Below are 27,015 nucleotides of genomic sequence, written 5' to 3'. Positions count from 1 at the left end.
TGTAAAGCTTGAACATGCTCCCTTTCACATGGATTTCCACCGGTCCTGCAGTTTGCTGCCACACACCAAGCATGTGCCACTGAGTAAGTTTATTGGCCACTGTGAAGGTGGTTGGTAGGATCTGTTGGAATGTGAATAAATTACAGGGAAATAAGTGGGGCACTATTGCTCTGACAGCCGGCTTAGACTGGAAGAGCTGAATGGTCTTCTTCCATATCATAAGTAAATGTGATAAATAATATACAGTGTTTCTACTAGAATCATTGATATATGGTTCTTCTTTTAAAATCCAATCAACAATTGCCTCTGATCATTGTATCATTAAAAAAAAGTTGTTGCTGGCTAAACTAAGTCAGTATGTCATGTCTGATTCTCCTTCAGCATAGAATTCTTGAAGTGTTTCAATGTGATACAACAGCTCCCCCATCTTACCAAATAAAGAATACAGCTTGTGCTCTCCCAGAAACTGTTGAGAGAAAGTCCCAAATGGACTTCACACTGCTTAACCTGAAACTATTTATTTCAATGCTGTTTCTTCCTCATTTTTAATAAGTATGTATAGACAGTCATTACAAGAACCAGTGTTTTGCTCTTCTGAAACATATCGTTATACTGTAAATGAACACTAATAACAATAAAAAAAATAACTCTGTAGTCTGGAAAAATAAAAGTTTAGTGATGGCTATCTTAATTTACGTTATTCATAATAAGCATCATATTCACATTCACAATTGCCCTGCTTTAAACAAAATCTAACCAGTAACTAACACAACTTACTTATCATATGCATGAATTATTATCAAAGATCTATCTAGCTCGGAGTGAAGGGCCTTCTTCTTTCTCCTATCCAGGTAGCTGAAGTGGTACAAGTTTTATCTGAATGTAGTTTCAGATAAAAGAAGTTTTATCTGAATGTAGTTTCAGATAAAAGAAGTTTTATCTTCTTGACTTGCAATGTCCTGGGAGTCAAAATAAATGCAACAAAAGCACACCTTGTAAAGAATATGTCATGAGGTAATTAATGGTAATTTTTATATACTGTAGTTATGAAAAATGCATGCTAAATCTTAGCACAAACTTACATAGGTGCCCTGTTACATTGTAGTTTAATAATCAGTTCCTCTAAAAAGACTTTAACAATTCGCGTATCCAGTATATTAAATATTTATATCAAACTGCTTTATCAGAACCCGATTAAAACAGGAAATGAATGCAAATGGAATATTGGAGAGTAAGCTAGAAATTGGAAAGGTTTTTTTCAAGAATGCTAATAATGTTGATTGAAGGAATACTGAAATACACAGCAAACCACCCTTGTTCATTAGCTATCTCATGATACGCAGGTGCAACATAATTGTATTAATATTAAAACAGATGTAACTGCAAGGTATCATATTTAGATAATTGTTTTCTTCCAAATCTGATACGGATTGCAATACTATTAAAGTAAGGAAAAGTGCATGCAGATAAGCAAAAACAACACTGTAGAAAAATATCAATATGGAATAATGAAATTCCAAACCAATATTACTCCAAAGTTATTTTCAAATAACGCAACAGAGACATAATTAGAATGACCCATTGCCCTATGCCCGAGTCTTTCAGCAGAGACAAATTAGCCTTTACGGTAATCCTAATTAATCTCCAATTGACGGAAACATGGGATTTAACAATTAGGCCACATTTGAAGGTAGTACTTTCTGAATCATAAAGCGTCTGATGCAGATACGCCATTTATGTAAGCCCCTGAAAGAAGGAAAAAAAAACTTCTAGCGATCGTTTTCTATACGCGTCCTGGTGCTGCCATCTCTAGACTTCGAGGCCAACTCCTCTTTGTTGAAAGTGACTACTCAGTGTGGAAAGCTGCTTGCAATCTCTTCCATCTTCCTCCGGCTTGATCCTGTTTTAGCTATACCTGACACCACGATATTTTCCGTAGGAAGAGTTCGCTCACTCCAGCCCTCGGTTGTACTTACACTGTCAAGTTGCTCAGGAAAGTAGAGAGCACTTCATAACATCTGTTTATTCCGAATCTCAACTCCTTTGGTTAATTAAAGACGCTTTTTTTTTGCCACAAGGGTCAGGTACCTGCGCCACCCGCACTGTCTGAGAGCTCGTCAAAGCTTATCCGCTGATTTCCAGCCCTGCGCCATCTCGGGAAGGAGCTTTGTCTATTTGTATGGGTGACCTCTCATTACACAACTCCCCCCACTGTGACTGGTTCTTATCGCCCCTTTCCGCACTGCAACATCATTTTTTTTTCGAAATCCAGAAGACAAACCAAAAAAAACTAAGCTTGACAGCACTTCTTAACAAGTTCCCCTGAGTGGCAGTCAGCAACTAGAAGCAGCCTGAACAAATCCTTCTCTACTCCCTCCGCCTCCTGGTCTTCCCAGATCACTTTGGATGCCAGATTTTTTTTTTGCGCTCTCTGCACAAGATCGAACCCACCCTTGCAGCAAACTGGATGAGATGCCACCATCAGGGAGTGCGAGCCCTCATGTCTACCTCTGAGAACACAGTTCCGACGGTGTACGTGTCATTCAGCTTTGCATTTTATGATTTGTTTGAGTGCAAGCCCAATGACATTGGTGTAGTGGCGAGAAGCGGACAGTCCCCGATACTTTTCACGGGGGGCGAGAGTAATCAAGAGCTTTCTGAAGTCAACGCTTCAGTGAGGCAAAAGGGCAGATAATGTGGCACACGACCACTCTGAGGATCAACCTAGCGCGGAGGCTGCGACGGGGGATGTGTTAGGTGCAACGGTGCAATTCTGCTTGCTGAGATTTGATCTGACTTTCCCATCTCAGCCACTTGATCGCTCTCACTGCAGAGACGTTTGCTCAGCTAATAAAGCAGCTTGCTTGATGCAGAGGAAAGCTGCTTTCAGCTCCCCCTCCTATACGGCAGGATAGCCGCTTCGGCGCTGAATGGACGGAAAGAGCATGTCTCCGCTGTTCGCGACGCTCTGGAAAAATGTGTATTTTGAAGTTTAACTCTGAGGATATATGTAAATCTCGAATTGAAAACGTTTTTTTTACACATGGATGACATTCTGTTCCCGTCTTTTGATTTGGCTGCTTTGAAAATGGCCCCGTTGAAATCATCACTACAGAAAACGGTGCACCGTGTAAATGCGATATATTTGAACAGTGACTTGTGGAAATGGGAAATAGGTGATGAGAAGACACACTTACCCTGATCCTTAACTAACCGGGCAGGGCTGATGTTCGTCCCTAAAGGTAACTGTTTTCAGTTTTTTTTTGTCATTGCTGTTTCACTTAAGATGTGCATGTTTTTATCAGCAAGTCCGTGCCGTGGCGTAACCAGGGTTCATTTCCCGGTGAATGGATGGTTCTATCCGTATAGTATTGTGTTTAGTATCGTGTGCCATTCAAGGTGTTTATGCTGCATTGCAAGGGGAAGCTCCGCCGTTAGCAATGGCTTGAGGTTTCTTAACTTGGAACAGGTACATAGCAAGGTCAGTGTTGCCGTAAGGGTGTGGGATCGAGTGTGTTAACTAAAGACGGTGCGGAATGTTTTCCAAGTGTAGCAGCTGCTAAACAATGCTCCCGTAGAACTGCGCTTGGCACGTTGGAGTCAAATGGATTTCGTCTGCAAGCTGTTGGAGGAAATTTAATTGAAACGGTTTGCTCGACGGATCACCTATTACTCGCGTCTTTTCGCTGAAGAATATTTGCAAACGTGCTGCTGTAAAATAACGCAGAGGTGAACTGTTATCCGCTCTTTATAGCTTCCTCGTCAAACGCCGATCATAGGTGTTACAACTGAGGGGTAAAAAAAAGAGCAGTTACTTTTCTCCTCCCGGGTCGCCTGGTGAGATATCGTAGATAGTCCGCCGGTTGCACCGACGACGGAAAAGTGATACAGGGGAGGACCGCTATTTGTGAAGGTGCAGCCAAACTAAAGCAGCAACACGATTCCATTACGGTAGCTGAAGGTAAGCATTCCATAAACATGTTTCCTCGACTGAAATCAGGTACAATTTTAAATAAATAAAAATGCTACTGTTGATTGTAGTTTAGCTCTGCCGAGGTCCGGTGGTATCTAGGACAGGGAGAGCCAGTTATTTTATACTGTGGATGACCGAATACCACATGCGTCTGCGATCCTGTTCATGGCAAAGGTAGCATTAGAGGGTGAAGTATTTACAATTCAGTTTAAGTCATGTTTTAAAGTTTTTCTCGTAAAGAAAACGACCAAGTGTATGTATGTGGGTTGATTTCTTGCTCGAGCTTGTACGGATGGTATGTATTTCAATCAAACGTTTTCTGATAACGATGATGATTCTCTGTGATAAGCAAGCTGCATGAATTAACGATCATCCTACGATATAAAAACAACATCCGATCTCTTTAGGGAGGACATGGCTATGCAAGTGCTCAGTACTAAGAATCGACTTCTTCCTTTCTCCCACTATGTGTGTGATGCACGGTTTGTTTTTATGGTGAGCATTAACTAATTACTGATTGCTTCGACCTGTGGGGGGTTAACAAGGTAGCTCTGCCTCTTTGGACAAGTTATTGTGTTAATTTACTTCTTCTATGCTCCAGTTGATGATCTTCGCTAATATGGTCCAGCGATGCTTGCAGAGGTTAACAAGATCAATTGCTTCTGGATCGGCCTCATAAATGTTAAATGTCATATTGTCGCACCTGAATTATTTAAAGCACTAATGCTCATTTGGCATGAACGGTCTAACACTGAGTCGATGCATTTTTTTTGTCGAAGGGCTCGTTATTTTGGTGAATATATGAAGTGACAAGATAGATGTTCCAGCCCTTTTTCAAATTTAACATTTAACTCTTAGTTAAGGAGGCATCTGCTGTGTTTGATGACAAGACCCGATGGCTGCGTTTTAAAGCAATGTATTATCGGGATTAGCAATGCACAGAAGAATATACAGTAGGCTTTACTGCCCTGGCGGTGCTAGAATTCAGGTTATTGCCACCTCCACTGCACAATATGAAAACCTTGACAGCTCAACGGTATGGAGACCAGAATGAAAAGACCGTTCCTGCAGGAAACTCAGAGGGCGACAATATAATCTAAGATGCCTTCCAACTTCCTGATTGTAATACAATTCGTGCTAATTAATCCAGAGAGGGCAACGTATAGTAACCAGAAGTACAGGAAAACTCTTGATATTATTCAATCCAAACTGTCAGTTTACCACATCTTGCCCACCGATCCACGAAATAACGAATTTGCACCAGTCCTCACTATCCACTGTCGGTTTTAATTGCAATCTTTTAAATATGGTTAGGCCTTGCATGTTTTTCATGGAAAATTCAGAAGAAATGATCATGGTATTTTTGCGGTTGATGCTATTTCAAGATGAGCACCACTATTGAGTAAGGTGATATACGCTGACAGCTTGGTGTAGGTTGTCACATTTCCAGTATAAATCGAAAGTGAATGAAATGTATCAGTTGCGTGCATGCAAATCTTTTTTTGTAGTCACTGCAAAAGTAAATTTAAGATTTTGAGGTTGTTGTAGAAACAATTCTACAGAATTAGAAATTTGAGCATGAAATGTTACAGATTTGAGATTTGGTGATGTAAATATATGGAACAAAAAATTTCCAGAAGAAATGGAGGAGGAGAGCTACAAAGCATCCCCCCCCCCTTCTGGTTTCATCAATTGGTTAAAGCAATTTCTGTGAAGTTACTATCAGCCTATGTCATATTCTGGTGGAACTTCAGTGCTCTGGATAGCGATTGTGTTAGTCTTCTGTTGCCTTCAAGGCTCTTTCAGCAATGTTATACCAGTCCAGTTGAGGTCCACCTTTCCTTCTATATTAAATAACCATCATACTTCGAAATGCGTTAATTCTCAAAGAAACTTGATCCTAAATGGAACTAGTCAAGGGACGAACCAGTTTAGCAATTATCATTGAGGTGACGTTTTATGCATAATCAGTTGGAAATTATAGGTAATCACTAGAATCTAAAAGCATTGCTGTTGTGCCGTCTTGGTGATACGTACTCACACTATATTATGGAGCTCTCAAGCGTCCAGCATTATTGATGGGTGCTTAACCTTGGTACACCTGTTCATAACAAGAAATTGGATGTAAATCCATACTAATTTATATTTATTTATTCTTTAACATGTACTTGCTATTATTTCTTTCACCACTGCCTTTTCATGTAGTTGATTCCTTTATTCTGAGCTGATTCATTGACAGATCTCCTAAATAATCTAAATGTTCTAATTACCTGAAAATTGAAACCCTGATATTAGGAGTTTTCTGCATCCATACAGAAAACTCTCAATATCATTGTTTGAATTTCTCCAATCCCTAAAGCATTTTCATATGCAAATGTTTAAAATATTTATACCAATTCTAAAATAATGAATAAAATATGAATATCTAATTATAAATATATGGGAAATATGAGTGAATGGAAGGAAAATTCTTCATTCTCACCAAATTGCCAAGTATTTTGAATGGATGAGTTCAACAAATGGGAGAAGATATTAACACTACATAGTACATCAGATTATTGTCAATGACCTAAAAGCAACATTTTGGTAGAATTTAATCTTCTGGAATATATAAATAATAAACTACTTGAAAGACAGCATTTTACAATATTCTAAGGTATATCAAGAATATTAGCAAACTTTCCCCCTCATAATGATTTTTTCATCTTGTAACTTAGAGCACTTAAGTTGTGCACATGTTAATATTGCAGTGAAATTTAATTCATTATCCACTTGTGTTGCTTATTCTTTAATTTTGCTTGGCTTTTGAGAATGGAAGCAATGAAATTTAGTGTAGCTGTAATCACTGCAAAATGGAACTTAAAGGTGATGATTTGAATCCTTTTATGTTAAGATCATGAAACATGTTTATCACTGGTGACATACATTTTATCATTATGGAGATCTAAGAAGATGGATCAGAAAACATATAAATGATCATGTGTTTGTTGAAACAACTGCAGAAAATTAGCATATGTGATCTTAAAAAAATGTATCTTCTAAATGTATTCTAACAACACCCTAATGATAACAAATAAATTACAAAAAATACTTACAATTTACTCCAGGCTTGACAGCATTTTGATTATAACATCCAATGAAGTCTGATTGTAAATAATTCAGGTTTAGTCATTGCATTTTATTTCCTATTGATTCAAGGCAGAAAGCAACATTATAGAGGGAGCATTTTAGGAATGAAATCCAAAACAAAGCCAACAATTGTCAAATTGGACTATTCCTGATTTCAGATTCATTCTAATATGAAGCTTTTTGTAATTCATGAGAGAAAATTTTTGTTTTTGAGTAACCATTTTTTACCCTGCGTACAAATAGAACCAGAACCAAATTACCACTAGAAGTATATCAATGTGAAAATCTCCTAACAGGTCTGTTATGGACTGGAAAGAAGCTTGTATTTGGTGACAGTATTTTTCGATGGAATGATTACATATCTTCCCACCTGAACCAATTTTTCTCAAGATTGCTTGGTCTATCATATTGGTCTATCATGTAGCTCACATCATTTTCAGGGAATTTCCATCACCATGAAATACATTTATCAAGCTGCAACTTTGATGACTAAATATAATTCATTCAGCACCTGAAGGAATGAATATTACATTTTTTTTATATAGAATTACAGACCCACATGTTTATTGGTATGACATATCAATTGGCAAATCACAACTATATAACAATCATGAATGTTTGGATCCTTTGATGTGTAATGCATAACACAGAGTTAAGTCAATGCCAATATTGATCAGTAGCAAGAGTTATTTTGTTCTGAATTTAATTGATATCGACCAAATCTGGTTCTGATTCAAATAGATCTTGAATCTAATTTAGTGACGCAATTTGTATTGTAATTACTTTGAAGTGTTATAACAATCATAAAAGTCTGAAACTAATATTAATAACAAGCATGCAAAACCAAATTATGATAGACAGTTTATTTAAAATAGGATAGAATCTAGGTTTATATTAATGGTTAGGAAAAGGCTCCCTTAATGCTATCTTTTTTTTTGTGCACATTAATTTGATTTTGTTAAATTTCAAAAGCAATATTGAAATCATATTCTGTTTGTTTTTTTGGCATAGTGTGTTCTACTGCTTCTAAGAAGGATCAGAAAGATGAGTTTTCCTTCTGGTGAATGTAACTATGCTGATAGATTATGTAATACAAACGGTTATGAAAAATATTAATTATAGCTCTAATAAACTTCTTGTGTTTCTGCTAGTAATTCCGTTGAGTTCCTCTGAGATTGATGTTGAGCTGTCCCATAGTATTTGAGTGCTTTTGGCTGCTGTACATTTTTTAAATTGTCAAATTACTAATTATAATGTTAGAAAACTTGCAAGTATAATAAAAAATAGCAAAGTATTGCATTTGTCTTAATGAGCATTTTAGTAACTGTCAATTTCCTAGCAAAAATGACCACAATATTTCTTAAATCATATACTTCTATATTATGCCTGTTTCAGGTTCTAATGCTGTACCGAGGTTCCAAATTATATGCAATTCACCCATACTTATTGATTTAATGTTTTCCATTACTGAGTAAGGATTAAAAATTTACCACCAGTGAAATGGAGGATTTAAAGAAAAAATATTTGTAGTGGCTTCTGTGATATAATGTTTAATATGCCTAAAGCAAACATTATGTTTTAGAACAAGTGATTCACATATAAAATGTTGGTATTTCCTTCAATCAGCTAAGCTATTGTGAATTGATATTGCTGTTTTTTTTATTTTCTACTTAATTATATTAATCTACATCTTGCACACTTCCTTGTCAAACTTGCTTTCTCAGTCAAGGTTTTTACATAATGTTCTTAATATCTTGTATTGCAATAACTACTTAACAGTTCTACTTAAATGTTATTTAACCAAAAGCCACATAAGAAAAGAAAAATCAGTCAGATGATTGCATCCCTCTATTTATCTCTTTGGATCTTGGCAGCAGTAAAATCTGCAAAAGTTTTTTTTTGTGTATTTAATGTTTCAGTTATATTTGCATAAAATTGTAAATGTATTGTGTAAGTATTCATTGTTTAAGTTATACATTATGGGTTATATCTAAAAGTACATGAATGGCATACGTTATTATGTCACCACATCATATGTGCGTGCCTCACTAAAAGTAAAACAAAACATGCATGAGTAATCCCCGGGAGGCAAAATGCAGCACAGCACATGCTTCTTTGGGAAGGGACAAGAAATGTTTGAGTTTTTTTAAAAAAGCAGAAATGGACAAATTCATGATTCATAACCAGTGAGTATTGGGTGATAATAATAAACTAATAAAAAAAACTTTACAGTGGTGAAAAGGATGTTTTAAATGAACCTGTGATGACTACCTACCCGTTGAAGTACAGCAAGGTGTACCAGTTAAGGAAAAGTGCAGCGAGATGTCTGAATTAAAAAAACACACTAAAACACATTAATTCCAGCTCCATGTTTTATTTTGATTAGTTTTATGCTTTGGAGTTACAAAACATAACAAACATTTTTCTCAGAAATTAGGATGGTAGCTAGATTTTTTTTTTAAATCTCTAAAGGATTTACAAAGCATTTACCCACTTGTATAAATTCTCCACGTTTCGATTTCATCATTTCCCAGAGTATATATTATTGGTTCTATAGGTGGATTTTTCAGATCATTCTCTATGGATTTACAGTTTCATTTGTTTGAAGGAAACTGAAAGCTGATCTCTCAAATATTTGCTTCAGCATATCTAATTTAAAACTTGACCACGTTTTCTATTATGGAATACTCAGACAAATTATGTATTGAATATAGGTGTGATTATAAGCAGCTGTTCCTTTCAATTCTATTTTAATTTACACAAAGTTTATTAAACAAGATTGTATTCCTCTCTTTTTCTCAATTTGGATTCAGTGTAATGACTGAGAAATTGTTTAATCAATGCATGTTTATATGTTTTAAGAGATAATTTGTTTCTTTATGGAAGTTTGTGTCTGTTAGTGATTATGTGAATTCATAAACTCATCAGTGAAATAAATATCTTAATGCAGAACATTAAAGTAAGAAATTAATGTTCATAAGTGCTTGGTGGTTCAAATTGCTTTAAGTGAAAGATCAAAACAAGGTAGAGTGAGAAGGAATTGGGTAATTTTATCCTGAAAGAGGACAAGTTAGTTTGGATTCTTTCTTTTGGATCTCTCACAAGCCTTACTAGGTCTTCCCACCATGGCTTCCAATCTGAACAACCTCCAATTCTTTTTGTCTGAGGACCTGCCTGGGTCACTTAACTCCTGTTCAAAGATTCTAGAGTTTATTTAAATCCCAAAACTGCATTCATAAGTCTCATAGATTACTGAGCTATTTTGTGTTTGGAAGCTGAGAGTCTTGGATGTCAGGACCCTTATCTCAGTGATTTCAAGTCCTCTTATCAGTTGCTACAATCCCTAATGGTCTCTTATGAGAAAATTGTTATTACATAACATGTCATCGCCAAAGAGTTAGATGGGAGATTTGTTTTTTTAAAATCAATTTTCTTTTCATAACAATTCTGTTCATTATTATGCTTCATACCATGTTTTAGAAATAATTTTTTAAAAGTAATCATTCTCTGTGGAGTATATTGCCTTTTAAATATATCATTAGTTTTAATAAGCAATTTTTAGTTGTTATTAATTGTAGTGAACCTAAATTTGTCATTAAAGTTCTCAATTGCTTTTTTTATATAAGCAATGAGGTTTAATAATCAAATAGGTGTAATCATGGTATTGAATCCCTATATATATATATATATATCTAATCAATATTGCATTGTTATTAATAATGCAATTATATCTTTCATAACTTTTTTTAGATTATTGCTTTCATTTTAAGAATCTTATTTGACAGTAATTTTCCTTTCGGAACAGATTATATCTTATAGTACAATTGTGTGGTGTATTGATAATATGCTATGAAGCTTATGTTGAAACTTTCTGTTGATGGAACAGTTAGAATGTGTATAAATGTGGTAAAGGAGGACTCTTTCCTACTTGTCATCTGTGAATAAATACCTGGTTTTGGCTAGCATTTCTCAATGATCTAGGCAAGTCTTTGAACAAAACAATGAAGATGTATCCTTTTGTTTGACAAGCCAACATCAGAGCATCAGCATACAGTAAATTTATGCCATCTTTTATTGTATATAACAAATAGAAAATTAAAGGCTTTTCTAAACAATGTTTTTCTATTCCAGGGTAGTTATCCTGAATTACAATGGAAAAACTGTTTTTATATCTGCTGTTAATTGGCATGGCAGTGAAGGCACAGGTTTGTCCCAAACGCTGCATCTGTCAGAATCTGTCTCCAAATCTCGCAACTCTTTGTGCCAAAAAAGGACTTCTCTTTGTTCCATCAAACATCGACAGAAGGACGGTCGAGTTACGTCTGGGAGATAATTTCATTACTATCATCAAAAGAAAAGACTTTGCTAACATGACCAGCCTGGTTGATCTTACCCTGTCAAGGAATACAATAAACTATGTTGCACCACAAGCTTTTGCAGACCTGCGTAACCTGCGGGCTTTGCATTTGAACAGCAACAGACTAACCCAGATTACAAATGATATATTTAGTGGACTTTCAAACCTCCACCATCTCGTAGTCAATAACAATCAACTGGTTGACATTTCCTCTGAAGCTTTCAATGATATTTTACTGTCGCTCGAAGAGTTGGATGTATCCTATAATAACTTAAAATCTATACCCTGGGAAGCAGTTCAGAAGATGGTCAACTTGCATACTTTCAGTATGGACCATAATATGATTGAACACATTGATGAGGGAACCTTTTCTCACCTTCATAAATTGACTCGATTGGATATGACTTCTAATAAATTGCGGAAGCTCCCGCCTGACCCATTATTCACGAGAGCTCAGGTAATAGCTTCCTCGGGACTCTTGAGCCCACCCAGCTTTACATTGAGCTTTGGAGGGAATCCTTTGCATTGCAACTGCGAGCTGCTGTGGCTGCGCCGCCTTTCAAGGGAGGACGACCTGGAGACTTGCGCCTCACCTCCGCACCTAACTGGCCGATACTTTTGGTCAATTCCAGAAGAAGAGTTTATCTGTGACCAGCCGCTCATTACTCGATACACGCATGAGCTTAGAGTTTTAGAAGGACAACGAGCAACACTGAAGTGCAAGGCTATTGGGGACCCAGATCCCTCCATTCACTGGAGTTCACCTGAAGGCAAGCTTATTTCAAATTCGTCACGAACAGCCTTATACAGTAATGGAACTTTAGACATCCTGATAACGACTGTCAAAGATACAGGCACTTTCACCTGCATTGCTTCGAATGCTGCTGGAGAAACCACTGCAGTGGTGGAACTTCATATAATCAAACTCCCACATCTAGTCAACAGTACAAACCATATTCATGAGCCTGATCCTGGTTCATCAGACATTTCAACTTCCACTAAATCTGGCTCCAATACTAGTAACAGTGTTAGTGACACGAAAGCCAAGCCAGAAAAGAGGGTGGCGGTTGCTGAAACATCATCATCATCTGCACTGATTAAATTTAATTTGCAACATAATATCCCTGGCATTCGTATGTTCCAGATTCAGTATAATGGCTCTTATGATGACTCACTTGTTTACAGGTAAGTCAGATCAACTGTATCTTCACTGTAGTGTGCAAAGTTGTCAATCCAATATTGATTTTGTTAATGCAGTTGTTTGAGGTACGTTACTGGAGGTGAAATCATTGGCACGTTACAGTTTCATGTGAGCTTTTGTAAGGATGTGGTCAATTATTAATGCAATGTTTTTTGTACAGCAATGAATAAGAAAGAGTAGAGCTTTTATAGAACATATATTGATTTTTAATCCCATAAAACAATCTTGCTTTATTTGTGCATGCTGGCTCATTGCAAATCAAGACTATATACAAATGGTTGGCTGTTCTATAATGTTATTTAAATAGAAATGGAGAAAAAGCACTTTGGATTAAAACATTCAAAGTTAATCCAGCTGTGACTTTCATATTAATTGATCTGTTAATCTTGTGGATTGCTTGCATGGAGATTAACATTTTGCCTTTTTATGCACTTGCAATAATATCAGAGATTTTATGTGTTTTTAAAGAAAATATGCATCTGATGTGGTTCACAGATTAGCCAGTAAAGTTTGATAGTTCTGTCAACATTTGATATAGTACTCTCATTGATAAGTGTGCATATCAGTCACATGTCAAACTCAACTGCATGCGCTTTTATCCATAAAATTCTAGTAACAAATATAGTACTTGTATTCTAATTAAGAAGTGTTTAACAGTATTCTAATTTTAGTCCACATATTGTCCTTCAGAATGATTCCTTCCACAAGCAAAACATTCCTTGTTACTAACCTGGCTGCAGGAACACAGTATGATTTGTGTGTCTTGGCAATCTACGATGATGGCATCACGTCTCTCACAGCTACTAGGGTTGTTGGCTGCATACAGTTTACCACAGATGAGGATTATGTCCGCTGCCATTTTATGCCCTCCCAGTTTCTGGGAGGAACCATGATAATTATAATAGGTGGAATTATTGTAGCTTCTGTGTTGGTCTTCATTATTATACTGATGATTCGATATAAGGTGTGTAATAATGACTCGCACAAGATCACAAAGGTTAGTAACGTCTACTCGCAGACAAATGGAGCTCACTTGCAAATGTGTGGTGGCATGTTTCCTCATTCAAATTCTAAAGTCATCATGGGACATGAAGAAAATGCACAGTATCAGAAAGATCCCAGTACAGCCAAAACACAGCCATTGGATTCTGTTTCAATCCAGGACTGTGCTACTGCTACCTCCACCATGTCACCTGACTGGACTACAGGTGTCAGTACATCTCAAAAGCTGAAAAGAAAGGCTGGGCCAAAGTCAAGTGTTGAAACACCAATGGAAGCTTTCACCAATGTTGAGATATCCAAAAAGAAAAGGGAAAATACTGCCATTTTACACAAGCCGTCTTGTGCTCCAGTTTCTTTGAAAGAGACTCCCACTTTTAGACGAGCACAATCCAAGCCCATCAAATACCTTACTCTGCCAGCTGAAACAAGCAGAGCTAAGCGGAGGTACTCGCTCAATGGAGATTTATCGGAGTATCATTGCTATACTCATTCACAAAATATTAACAGCCTATGGTCAAAAAGAAGCATGTCCATGAATGGGATGCTATTACAGTTGGAAAGCTCCGATGGTGATAGTGGGAAAGCCACCTTCTCAAGTTCTGAATGGATAATGGAAAGCACCGTGTGACATTTTAAATGTTACAATGAAGGGCACTGCCTTGTAAGAGTTTTGGAATTCTATGCTTGTCTTTCTGTTTGATGGCATTTCCAGCAAGGTAGTAATGAACTGGCTCTCATGCACACAATTCTTTCACAGATATTGGCAGCACTGAAAGACATGATGGTGAGGCATGACTTTGCACCAGTGCCTTATCCTCCTTTAAGGATGGGCTTTCTGGTTCTGGAGTATGGGATAAATGAGTGAAAACATTTTCACAGAAGCCTTTGACCAAGGAAATATGGTTTCCTGCATCTTAAAGAAAAATAACCTATTTATGGACAACTTAATAAATTGATATTTTTTAAAATTTGAGATGTAAGTTTCTTTCCAGTGACAATGGTAAATGCCTTTCATTTTCAGGCAAATGCTGTACAGATAAAACAACTCTGTTGTTATGTTGTGTACAATAAAGGATTAAATAAGTATACTCGGCCAGTGTTAGTACAATGAATAGCTGTTATATGTGCAATTAAGCAGAGCCTGAAAATTGTGGTTACCCAGTCCAGACTGGTGGAGATACTCCGTGCTGCCCAGCCAAGTAATCTAAAATGATTGAGTTTTCATAATGAGGGTGCCGGTGCTGTATCAGGGAAAAAAAAGTAATGGTTGTGGTAATGTAATTTTTGCATTTAAATCAAGTATTCCTATTCTGACTACCACTCGAAGGAGCCATTAAATGAAAATACTGCCACTCAGAGACACTGCATTTGGGCCAGTGAATTAAATATTTCAACTGGTTCTAATGTTATTTTTGTGAAATTTCCCTAAAAAAAAATGTGGACAAGGAGCACTGTACACACTAGAACCTGCAAAGAAGCTGATAAACAGATTTATTTAATCTAACAGCAGACCAAGTATTCAAGTAGAAAAACATTTTTTACAAAGCACATGACCTTAGTGTGATGTTCGAGGAACCCAACTGCTAAAATCATTATTCACCTGGTAGAGATGCGTAATTAGACAATATTTTAGATTAATGGGCTGATGTGTTCTGAGCTAAAATGCAGCCAAAGTTGATCATAGTTCTGAGCCATTTAATTACAGGGATAAATACAACAGTGTTAATTAAAAACTCTGTGCCAAGTTGTAGCATAGTGGCACAGCTGAAAGAGCTGCTGCCATGCATCATCGGAGACTTGGGTTCAATTCTGACCTCTGGTGCTGTCAGCATGGAGTTTGCGTATTTTCCCTGTGACCACATGTGTTTCCTCCAGGGGCTTCAATTTCCTCCCGCATCCCAAAGATATGTGATTTGATAGATTAATTGGACAGTACAAATTGCCTTTAATGTGCAAGTGAGTGGCAGCATCTGGGAGGAATTGGTGAGAATGTGGAGAAAAATGAAAGTGAGATTAACATAGGAGTAGTGTAAATGGATGATTGACGCTCAACATGGACTTGCTGAGCTAAAGGTCCTGTTTCCGTGGTGTACCTTTCTACAATTCTTAAGTTTTCCTCAAGTGTGTGACTACATTTCTTGCGGAAAACAAGACACGAACATCCGTTTTTTTCAATAAGTGAAAACAAGCTGGCAAAAGCCTACAGTCCAGACTACATTTAGCTGACCCAGTTAAAGAGGGTGTCGACCTTGAGCTGTGCTCACTCCTATTATCTGGTAATCATTCTGGAGTCCTTTCAACATATGCAATTTGTAAAAACAAAGTGATGCACACATTATATCATGGCTTGACCTAACCTGATAAAACACTTTAAGATGGTCAGTCCATCTAAGGATTTTACAAGGAGTGTTTTCTAGAGTCACACAGAAGATTTACAATGGATCTGGTTTTATTTTATCAGGAAGGTTTTCCCACCCCTGTCAAATTCACTCATTTCAATAAAACGTATAGCCTGTTTCTATGTGTTTCGCTCTTTGAAAATAAACTTTAGATATGTAAATTGCTTTGTAAGCTGTCTTAATTTTTGCATTTGCCAACTCTCCTGTCATGGAGACTAAGCTTAAAAAAAAATGAAACATTTCAAATGGAGCCCTCATGTATTGAAATTAGTTTGGTCTGTTGATGCCGTTACCCCAGGAAATGAATTAATGATTTAAACTCAAAGCCTTAGGAGACCAGCTGTCTATAAAGTCATTCTGATATCTGATGGCTGTTAGAAAAGCTGTCACTGTAGTTTTCAGTATATGAATATATTTTCTTTTGCACTTTGTGTATCTTCAGTCATTTGAAGTTTAATCATTTTCTACACTATTATAAAAAAATAGATTTTCCATTCACTTTGAATCTTGAGGTAAAATCTCAACAATGCACAATCATATGTCCTATTCAAGGTATAAATTAAACAATGTATCCTTTTTATACTCTGATTTGAATTTGAAGCTCAGCCAGTTAAAAGGAAAGTGCTTTAAACACTTTGTTAACATATTTATAACAGCAAGCCCTCCAATGTATTTTCATCCCTGGATTTATAACCCAATCTCTTTTTTAAATGTGAGTTGATACAAAACAGCTAATAGCTGGGACTTCTTGGGGAAGTACTGGTTGTTAGTTATAAGGGCCACAGTGCATTTCAGCTTCAACACATACATAGCCAAACAGGGATGTCTGATGTGAAGAGCAGAATTCCCAGTTTGTAGTGGAACTAGGGGGCAGGGGGTACCCTAGGTTGGATTCCTTCAACTTTCTTTCTGTTAGGAAGCCAGGTCACCTTGTTGGACACCTGCCAGATGCTAGCTTGTTCATACCTTGTCTAGAACATAGAACAGTATGAGACCTTGGGCCCACGATAATGTGCCAACCTTTTAACCTACTCCAAGCTCAAATTAACCATTCCCTTCCATATAGTTCTCTATTTTTCTTTGATCCATGATCCCAGCCATGTTTACTTTAATCTAGCCCAGTAGAAATAGATGTTATTTCTCTTTCACAAAATCTTCAAGTGTCCACTTCAAAAAGCTATTCTGAATATTGACTAGGCATTAGCTTGATAATGCTAAATCTCTCACAGTGACCAGAAACTGAAAAGTTATTTCCCCAGCAGTACACTTAACCAGCTCAATGTTTCAAGTACTCTTTAAGACTAAACGAGCATTCCTATTTGACTATTATTTGAAAACATGATACATCTTTCAGAACAAAACAAAATGCAAATAGAATCTTCATCATATGTTAGAATCTTTAGCCTAGTAAAGAAACTTTCAATATCTGATAATTGAAATGTTTTTTTTCTCCTAAGGGTTTTAGTACTTAAGTCATATGAGCAATTGAGTGCAATTAATTTTGCTATATATGTTGGTAAAAGAAATTATATACTTATCATTGAGTTGGATTGTGTCCCTCATGCTAATTGAAGATAGCTTTGCAAGCTAACCAGGAACTAATGTAGATTCATTTTAGATCATGCATTATTAATACAGCCAGGAAGAACAGATATCCATCCCATGTGTCTGGACATGTTTTACACCATATACAAGCATACGGTATCACCGGGCCTTCTCTCAAGAATTGCAACGTAGTTCATTAAAAAGTGTAACTGTGGACCATATGACATAAATAAGACTGGAGAAACAAATGATCAAAGTGGTACAAGTTTTTAAAGCTTCTTCAGGAATTGGAGCTAATTGTAGCCAAATCAAATACAGTGGATTCCCAGTAAATGGGACACATCACGACCAGTACATTTTGGCCCAATTAAGTGGCTGTCCTAATTAACTGAAGTTTCATGGAAATAGTTAAAAGCAAGTATAAAAAAGGCAAACTACTGTTTAACTGAGTACTAAAATATGTATTTATATAAAATACAGAGCAAAATAGAATACTAACAATTCTACTATAGTTCTATAAAACTGTGTATTTGTTCCTAGTTGTTATCAATGGAGGAATTCATCCGGTGTACCTGCACACTTCTGCATTCCTTTGTTTGACTGTAAGTACAGCAGACACCTGGTGTAGATAATGCTCTGCTTTCATACAATGTTATCGACGATTGGGTCTTCCAATCTTTATTTTCATTGTGACATTCAAGATGATTGTTGATACCTTCAAGTTGTCTGTAGTTCCTAACTTGTTGAAGTAGTGAAATCGTTTCACCTTCACTCTTGGCCATTTCTGGAAACTCCAAGCTGGAGTGCTTGAAACTGCAGTTGTGAATCATCTTGTGAGTTATTACTCGCCAACTATTTGTGACAAAAATCACTGTTTATTGAATGCATATGCATGCAACGCTATTTAAAACGGTTCTCTCTAAGCATTGTGTAGTGTCTAATGGCCAATTGTGTGCATGTGTCTGATGCTGATTAGAAATTGTTTGGTAACAATCTACTGCCCCAATTAAGTGGCACAGTGTCCCAAATAAACAAAGGGAATCCCAGAATTTTCTCAATTTTTTTCTTTAAGTATTGAACAATAAGTGGCTGCCCTGATCAACTGATGGTCCAATTAACTGGAATCCACTGTATAATGATTGTAAATGCACAAGGTATTTAAGTAACATGCTGGTTTGTCTTATCTTAAGTCATATTCCATTCCAGTAAGTGCATGACGTCAAATACATCATGACTCAGCATTAGCTGTGTTTATTTATCAGGTAGTTGAGAATTCAGAAAATTGTGGATTTTATTCGCAAAACACGAGCATTTCAAAGCATGTTGCATTGAACTTAAGTGTAATGGACTACATTTGTGAGGTTAAACCTGTTTTTATATTGTGATTTGCATAACGATTAGATATGCAGAAACTAGTTCAAGGTTTATTGAAGATGATTGTGTTTTAAATTTTTTTAAAATTTAAAACATAGAACATAGAAAACATGCAGCACAATACAGGCCCTTTGGCCCACAATGTTGTGCCAAAGTTGTACGTACTTTAGAAATTACCTAGGGTTACCCATAGCCCTCTATTTTTCTAAGCTCCATGTACCTGTCTAGGAGTATCTTGAAAGACCCTATCATATCCACCTCCACCACCGTTGCCGGCAGCCCATTCCATGCACTCACCACTCTCTGTGGGGGGAAAAAAAACTTACCCCTGACATCCCCTCTGTACCTACTTCCAAGCAGCTTAAAATTGTGCCCTCTCATGTTAGCCATTTCAGCCCTGGGAAAAAGCCTCTGACTATCCACACGATCAATGCCTCTCATCATCTTATACACCTCCAGCAGGTCACCTCTCATCCTCCGTCGCTCCAAGGAGAAAAGCCCAAGTTCACTCAACCTATTCTCATAAGGCAATCTCCCCAATCCAGGCAATATCCTTGTAAATTTCCTCTGCACCCTTTCTATAGTTTCCACATCCTTTCTGTAGTGAGGTGACCAGAACTGAGTACAGTACTCCAAGTGGGGTCTAACCAGGGTTCTATACAGCTGTAACATTAGCTCTTGGCTCTTGAACTCAATCCCATGGTTGATGAAGGCCAATGCACTGTATGCCTTCTTAACCACAGGGTCAAGCTGCGCAGTAGCTTTGAGTGTCCTATAGACATGGACCCCAAGATCCCTCTGATCCTCCATACTGCCAAGAGTCTATTCTATTAATACTATATCCTACCATCATTCTTGACCTACCAAAATGAGCCACTTCACACTTATCTGGGTTGAACTCCATCTGCCACTTCTCAGCCCAGTTTTGCATCCTATCGATGTCCTGCTGTAACCTCTGACAGCCCTCCACACTATCCACAACACCCCCAACCTTTGTATCATTTGCATATTTACTAACCCATCCCTCCACTTCCTCACCCAGGTCATTTATGAAAATCACGAAGAGAAGAGGTCCCAGAACAGATCCTTGAGGCACTCCACTGGTCATCAACCCCCGTGCAGAATATGACCCATCTACAACCACACTTTGCCTTCTGTGAGCAAGCCAATTCTGGATCCACAAAGAAAGATCCCCTTGGATCCCATACCTCTTTACTTTCTGAATAAGCCTTGCATGGGATACCTTATCAAATGCCTTGCTGAAATCTAGATACACTACATCTACTGCTTTTCCTTCATCAATGTGTTTAGTCACAACCTCAAAAAAATTCAATCAGGCTCGTAAATGATTACACAATCATTTGATTGTATAAATTTGAAATGTTGAAATCACAAAAAAAATGTCCACATGATTGCAGAGAGGTCAACTCATGGGGCATTGACTGCCACTCTAAATTGGCCCCTCTGCCTGGTTAGCATCAGGGGAAAAACTGAAAACTGGCAGCATGGCTCATGTTATTCGTCAAGAAGTCAGTAAATAATGAGTAAAGGAATTAAATATCACTTGCATTTGTTAATCAGATCAGACAACATGTCTAAAGGGAAATCTAGCAGGTGCTGTATGTCTGAAATTATTCTTCTACACTGGCAGTCATATCCTCAATAAGTTCCAGCAGAATTTGAAAACCATATGGTATTACCTCATGATATCAGAATGTAGTCTGCCATGAGTTAAAGCCATGTCCTGTTTTGAAAGAGGGCAGCACAAGCATTCCCAGAAAGGTATGCATCAGAGTTTAACATCTGGGGGCTTCTGCAATTGTTTGCTTGTCTCGCCCTCTTCCCAATGATATCTCTTTCTCACACAATACAGGAAAATAAGTAATAATTTGAAAATCCTCCTCCATCTTCACCTATATTTTCCTTTGAGTGATAACTTTATGTTCCAGATCCTTAAATACTGTGAACATGCAGGGGAATGTGGATGGCTGTGCATACACTACAACACTATTAAAGTTGCACAAGCATTTACACCCTACACAGATTAGAGATCTGAGTGGATTCCCATGCAGGAGTTTACTTGGCCTAACTGAGTAGGAACATTGATAGGACAGCTAGTTGGTAAAGGATGTCTAAGCCATCTTGGTCTGTGGCAAAGAACATGCTTACTTCACAGATATAGCTGTTGTAAAGGACCTTGCTGATTTGGCCTTCCTGGAGCTTGGACACATCCAGCTCCAATACATAGAATCCACATCATGAATTCAGCTGCAGAGCCTATGATCCTATGACAATAGAAACTGTTGGAGGCTTTGACATCAGCTGTGTTGGCACTGAAGTCCCGCATTCCTGTTTTGTTTCAATATTGAAGGGCAGCATTGAAACTGTCTCCCTCCTGCACACTTTCTTTGGGACAAATCATTCAGAAATTTGAAGAGTTTCCTGAGGGAATTAAATGCCATCCTGTGCCCTGGTTGGTGCCAGGGAGAAGGTAGATACTGCACTTTTGCACAAGAGATATTGATGGTTCAATATGCTCAACAGCTGACAAATATAGAATACTGAGTATCACTATCAATAGTTAATTTTTTTTGAAATGCTATTTGTCTTAATATTAGTCATACAAGTTCTCAGCTTAAATATTGGAAAAGCAAAATAAATAATGGCTATGAAGATTGTCTGAGGCTTGGTTTTTCTCCAACAGCTCGTTATGTCTATACTGCATGTCTGTGGAAGGTTATAAGTATTGATGTGTGTAGTTCAGCTCTCTTCAGCTCCTCAGAAAGTTGAGGCATGCTGAGCTTTCTTGATTGTATAGGATGTGTTCTAGGACCATGCGAGGTACTGCCAGGAGTTTGAAACGGCTCACAGTTTCCACTGCTCTACCACTCTTGTAGAGAAGTTGATAATCATCTCTGTTGTTTTGTTGACATTGAGGAAGATATTATTTGCCTGATAGTTGCAATTTAGGCACCTTTTGAGACAGCAACCCAGAGTAGTTCATTGAGTTTGTCATTGGTATTTCTACCTTTGGGCAAGGGTGAGACTGCCATTGTGCTGGGCGTTGTCTGAGCCTCATGGCTAATGCATACTTTTCTTTTGAATGACTCTATTGGATATGCTTCCTGTAGAATCATTACTGTGTTTGCTTTAAAACTTACATTCTATCATTGTATTTTCCCTGTTATGCCTTTATATTGACAAAGGGTCCTGATGAACTCTTTGGTTCATCAGTTGGCGGGGGGGCGTTCGCAGGGGGAGGGGGTTGTGGACCACGGTGAAAGAACTCAGGGTAGGATGGATGGTAAAAAAAAACAAAGATAGCGTGCAGTCAGACTGTCAGGAAGGGCAGGTAGATGATGGGACATAATTGTAGCCAGCAGGGTGAGTATCAGTGTATTAGGAATGCAGAATCAAAATGGGTAGCAAATACAGTACTCAAAGTGTTATATCTCAACGCATGGAGTATTAGAAGTAAAGTGGATGATCTTGTTGCACTATTACAGATTTTCAGGTATGAATTGTGGCCATCACTGAATCGTGGCTGCAGGATGGTTGTAGTTGGAAGCTGAATGTCTAAGGTTACAATTGTATCGGAGGGATAGAGGGGTAGGCAGAGGGGGTGGTGTGGCTCTGCTAGTAAAGAATGGCATCAAATCAGTAGAAAGATATGACATAGGATTGGAAGATGTTGAATCCTTGTGGGTTAAGTTAAGAAACTGCGAGGGTAAGAGGACCCTGACAGCAGTTATATACAGGCCTTCCAACAGTGGCTGGGATGTGGACCACAGAATACAGAGGAAATAGAAAAGACATATCAAAAGGCAATGTTATGGTAATCATGGGAGATTTCAACATGCATGTCGATTAGGAAAATCAGTTTGGTTATGGATCTCAAGAGAGTGAGTTTGTTGAATGTCTATGAGATGGCTTTTTAGAGCAGTTTGTAATTGAGCTTACAAGGGAATCAGCTATACTGGATTGGGTGTTATGTAATGAACGAGATGTGGTTAGAGGGCTTAAGGTTAAAGAACCCTTATGAGACAGTGATCACAGTATGATTGAGTTCAATTTGAAATTTGATGGGGAGAAAGTAAAGTCTAATGTAGTAGTATTTTGGTGGAGCAATGGAAATTACAGCGGTATGAGAGAAGAGTTGGCCAAAGTTAATTGGAAGGAGGTGCTGATGAGAATGATCGCAGAGCAACAATGGTGTGCATTTCTAGAAAAAAATGAGGAAGGTGCAGGATAGGTGTATTCCAAAAACAAAGAAATAGTAGAACTGTGGCTGACAAGGGAAGTTAAAGCTAATGTAAAAGCAAAAGAAAAGGCATACAACAAAGCAAAAAATAGTGAGAAGATAGAGTATTGGGAAGTTTTTAAAAACCTACAGAGAACACCTGAAAATATCATTATAACAAAAAAGATGAAATATGAAAGCATGCTAGCAAATAATACCAAAGTGGATAGTAAAAATTTGTTCCAAGTATCTTAAAAATAAAAGAGAAATGAGAGTGGATATAGGACTGCTAGAAAATGAGGCAGGAGAAATAATAATGGGGGATGAGGAGATGGCTGATGAACTAAATGAATGCTTTGCGTCAGTGTTCACTGTGGAAGACACTAGCAGAGTGCCTGATTTTGTGTGTGGAGGAAGAGGAGTGGGTACTATTACTGTTACAAGAGAAAAGGTGCTCAAAAAGCTGAAAGACCTAAGGGTATATAAGAAACTGCACCCTCGGGTTCTGAAAGAGGCAGCGGTTAGAGATTGTGGTGGCATTAGAAATGACCTTTCAAAAATCATTGGACTCTGTGTGGTGCAAGAGGACTGACAAATTGCAAATGTCACTCCACTCTTTAAGAAAGGAGGAAGGCAGCAGAAAGAAAACTATAGGCCAGTTAGCCTGACCTCAGTGGTTGGGAAGATGTTAGAGTCAATTGTTAAGGATGAGGTGATGGAGTACTTGGTGACACAGGACAAGATAGTACAAAGTCAGCATAGTTTCCTTCAGGGAAAATCCTGCCTGACAAACCTGTTGGAATTCTTTGAGGAAATTACAAGTAGGATAGATTAAGGGGATGTAGTGGATGTTGTGTATTTAGACTTTCAGAAGGCCTTTGACAAGCTGCCACACATAAGGCTGCTTACAAAGTTAAGAGCCCATGGTCTTACAGGAACGTTTCTAACATTGTTAGAGCATTGACTGTTTGGTAGGAGGCAGTGAGTAGGAATAAAGGGATCCTTGTTGACCGCCAGTGACTCGTAGTGTTCCGCAAGGATTGGTGTTGGGATTGCTTATTATGCTGTATATCAATGATTTAGATGATGGAATAAATGGCATTGTTGCCAAGTTTCCAGTTGATACAAAGCTTGGTGTATGGGCAGGTAGTGTTAAGGAAATAGGTAGGCTGCAGAAGGAATTAAACAGATTAGAACAGTGGCAAATGAAATACAATGTTGGAAAATGCATGGTCATGTACTTTGGATATGAAATAAATGTGCTGACTATTTTCTAAATGGAGAGAAAATCCAAAAATATGAGATACAAATGGACTTGGGAGTCCTTGTGTAGAATACCCGAAAGGCTAACTTGCAGGTAGAGCCGGTGATGAGGAGGACAAATGCAGTGTTAGCATTCATTTCTAGAGGTCTTGAATACAAGAGTAATGATGCACTGCTGAGGCTTTATGAAGCACTGGTGAGGCCTCACCTTGAGTATTGTGAACAGTTTTGGGTTCTTCATTTAAGAAAGGATGTGCTGACATTGGAGAGGGTTCAGAGGAGGTTCACAAGACTGAAATGGTTATCATATGAGGAATATTTGTACTCGCTGGAAGTTAGAGGGTTTGTACTTGCTGGAATTGAGAGGGCTCTCATTGAAACCTGGCAAATGTTGAATGGTCTAGACATAGGAGATGTGGAGAGGATGTTTCCCATGGTGGTGAATCTAGAACAAAAGGGCACAGCCCAGGATAAAAGGGTGTCCACTTAAAACAAAGATGCAAAGATTTTTCTTTAGCCAGAAGGTGGTGAATTACCACAAGCAGTTGCGGAGGCTGGATCGTTGGGTGTATTTAAGGCAGAGCTTGATAGGCTCTTGATTGGACACGGCATCAAAGGTTTCTGGAGAAGACCAGAGAGTGGGGCTGAGGAGCGAAAAAAATGGATCAGCCATGATTGAATGGCAGTGTGCACTCGATCGGCCAAATGGCCTAATTCTGCTCCTGCATCTATGGACTTGTGGTCCTGTGATGGGTCTCAGCCTGAAACATTATTTACTTTTTTCTTAGATGCTGCTTGGCCTGCTGAGTTCGTCCAGCATTTTGTGTGTGTTGCTTGGATTTCCAGCATCTGCAGATTTTCTCTTGTTTATAGTTGATTTTGCTCTTGATAGAATCAATAGTGTGGCTAGCTTACTTGCCAGTCTTTGCATCATTACTGCCAGCTGCCAATTTCCTCCTCATTGGAAGTCTCCTCACTGACGTATCACATTGAAATTATAATATGCTGGTTATCATTCCATGATTTGTGTGGTATCCTGGTGAACACACCCTTTAATACAACCACACGGTGAGTGTCTAAGGCGGCTGTCCACATAAAGCAATGACTCTGCCATGCAGCTGTTGTTTTTTTGCCCCTCTTCCAAGCAGTAAGCCCTAATATTGCTTGTATTCCAGTTAGGAATGCAGACTAATGGGCAGCAGCAAGTAGACTGATGTTCATCTTGCCCCATATGTGTAGGAAAACATCTTCGTTCCTGTTCCCAAACCTCTTTCAATAAGGGCCAAGATGCCATTTGCCTTAATTGCTTGCTGCATCTGGTGTAACGGGCACCCAATTCCTTTTGTAAATCCACTTTACAACTAACATCATTTAAGAATTACTCTGTCTTTCTGGTTCTAATTGTGAATTGCTAAATGTTTGAAAACTGGAATATATGACCTAGATTTTACCTGCATGCGAGGTCAATACAAGGAAGCTCTAATGAGGCTGGAAGCACCGAAAGGAATGAGTTTCACAAATGACAAATGCCATGTAGAATTTCACTACAGGTCTTCTTTAACTGGGGTTCACACCCACAGCCATAATTGATTGAAACACTGGAACTGATTCAAGAAAGAAGAGTACTTCGCAACAGAGAAGGTAGGTGTATTTGGGAATGAGAAATACAATATTGTAGTAATGACAGTGTGGGTGGGTCAACTTTTGCATTAAGGGTGGAGAAGTGATCACAGGTATGCCTTTCATAATGGCATGCCCTAACTGTGGGGTCTGGAGCAACACAGGAGGTAACGTTGACCATGAAGTGCAGTACTGGTTTGGGAAGTGGAGGGTAGATCCCTGAAGATGTTCATTTTTTTGGTGCCAGGAGAAAGCACTCTTCATTCTTCTAGCCTGCTATTTACAAACTCTCATCTGCTTCTTGAGCTCTGTAGTTAAGATTAGAATCTATAATATGAAGATGGGCAGCTTTATAATAGTATTTAAATAGCAACTTGTTTCCCATTTTCAGAATTCCACCCCCCCCCCCCCCACTGTGGTTGGAAAGATCAAATTCATTTACATTTTAATCCCCAATGCAGTTTCAAACTAGGCATCATAAGGAGCTAAAAATTTAATCATAAGTATCTGAATTAACATTTTTTTAAAACTTCAGAATTGAATCAGACAACTAATTTATTTAATAGTTTCTTGTTATATCCTGAGCAGCAGACCCAGCCTTGATATGATTCTGAACTAGCTGTGCTGTGACTTCACTATTTTACTAAATGCCCCTGAAATCATAGTTTCTTCTCACTTTCCCTTTGCATTATTCTTCATGTGTCTCAACAACAGTCATTTCAGTGTTCTTTCTGTAATAATCTCATTCCATTCCTTTGTTGTGTCTTTTCTTCCTTCCACAATTTTTTTTGAACATCAACGAGTCTTAGATGCTGTTTTCTTTTTATTTTCTAGATTCATTTTAATATTTTTAACGGATTATCTCAGCACTTATACCTTTCATCACTTCCATGGTTTGTTGCAGTACCCCGG

At 37.9% G+C, this 27,015-nt stretch overlaps 1 protein-coding gene and 1 long non-coding RNA gene across 2 annotated transcripts in view; one reads left to right on the top strand and one right to left on the bottom strand.

Annotated features, from left to right (window-relative positions):
• LOC140211103 (uncharacterized) overlaps positions 1-2,135 on the bottom strand; it is a 40,014-nt gene extending 37,879 nt beyond the window's left edge. Inside the window, exon 1 of the long non-coding RNA XR_011889393.1 lies at positions 1,977-2,135. This is a non-coding gene — a long non-coding RNA (uncharacterized lncRNA). The remainder of the gene's footprint in view (positions 1-1,976) is intronic.
• An 803-nt stretch (positions 2,136-2,938) lies between these two features.
• lrfn5a (leucine rich repeat and fibronectin type III domain containing 5a) lies at positions 2,939-14,730 on the top strand. Its single transcript, XM_072280494.1, has 3 exons — positions 2,939-3,242; positions 11,234-12,644; positions 13,351-14,730. The coding sequence occupies exons 2-3, from the start codon at positions 11,254-11,256 to the stop codon at positions 14,288-14,290; spliced, it is 2,331 nt and encodes a 776-aa protein (XP_072136595.1). The 5' UTR covers positions 2,939-3,242; positions 11,234-11,253; the 3' UTR covers positions 14,291-14,730.
• Positions 14,731-27,015: the final 12,285 nt, after the last annotated feature.

The sequence above is a fragment of the Mobula birostris genome, chromosome 1, assembly GCF_030028105.1.
Source record: "Mobula birostris isolate sMobBir1 chromosome 1, sMobBir1.hap1, whole genome shotgun sequence".
NCBI classification, from domain to species: domain Eukaryota; kingdom Metazoa; phylum Chordata; class Chondrichthyes; order Myliobatiformes; family Myliobatidae; genus Mobula; species Mobula birostris.
The sequence above is the reverse complement of the archived record's forward strand: the minus strand, read 5'-3'. Positions and strand labels throughout refer to the sequence as shown.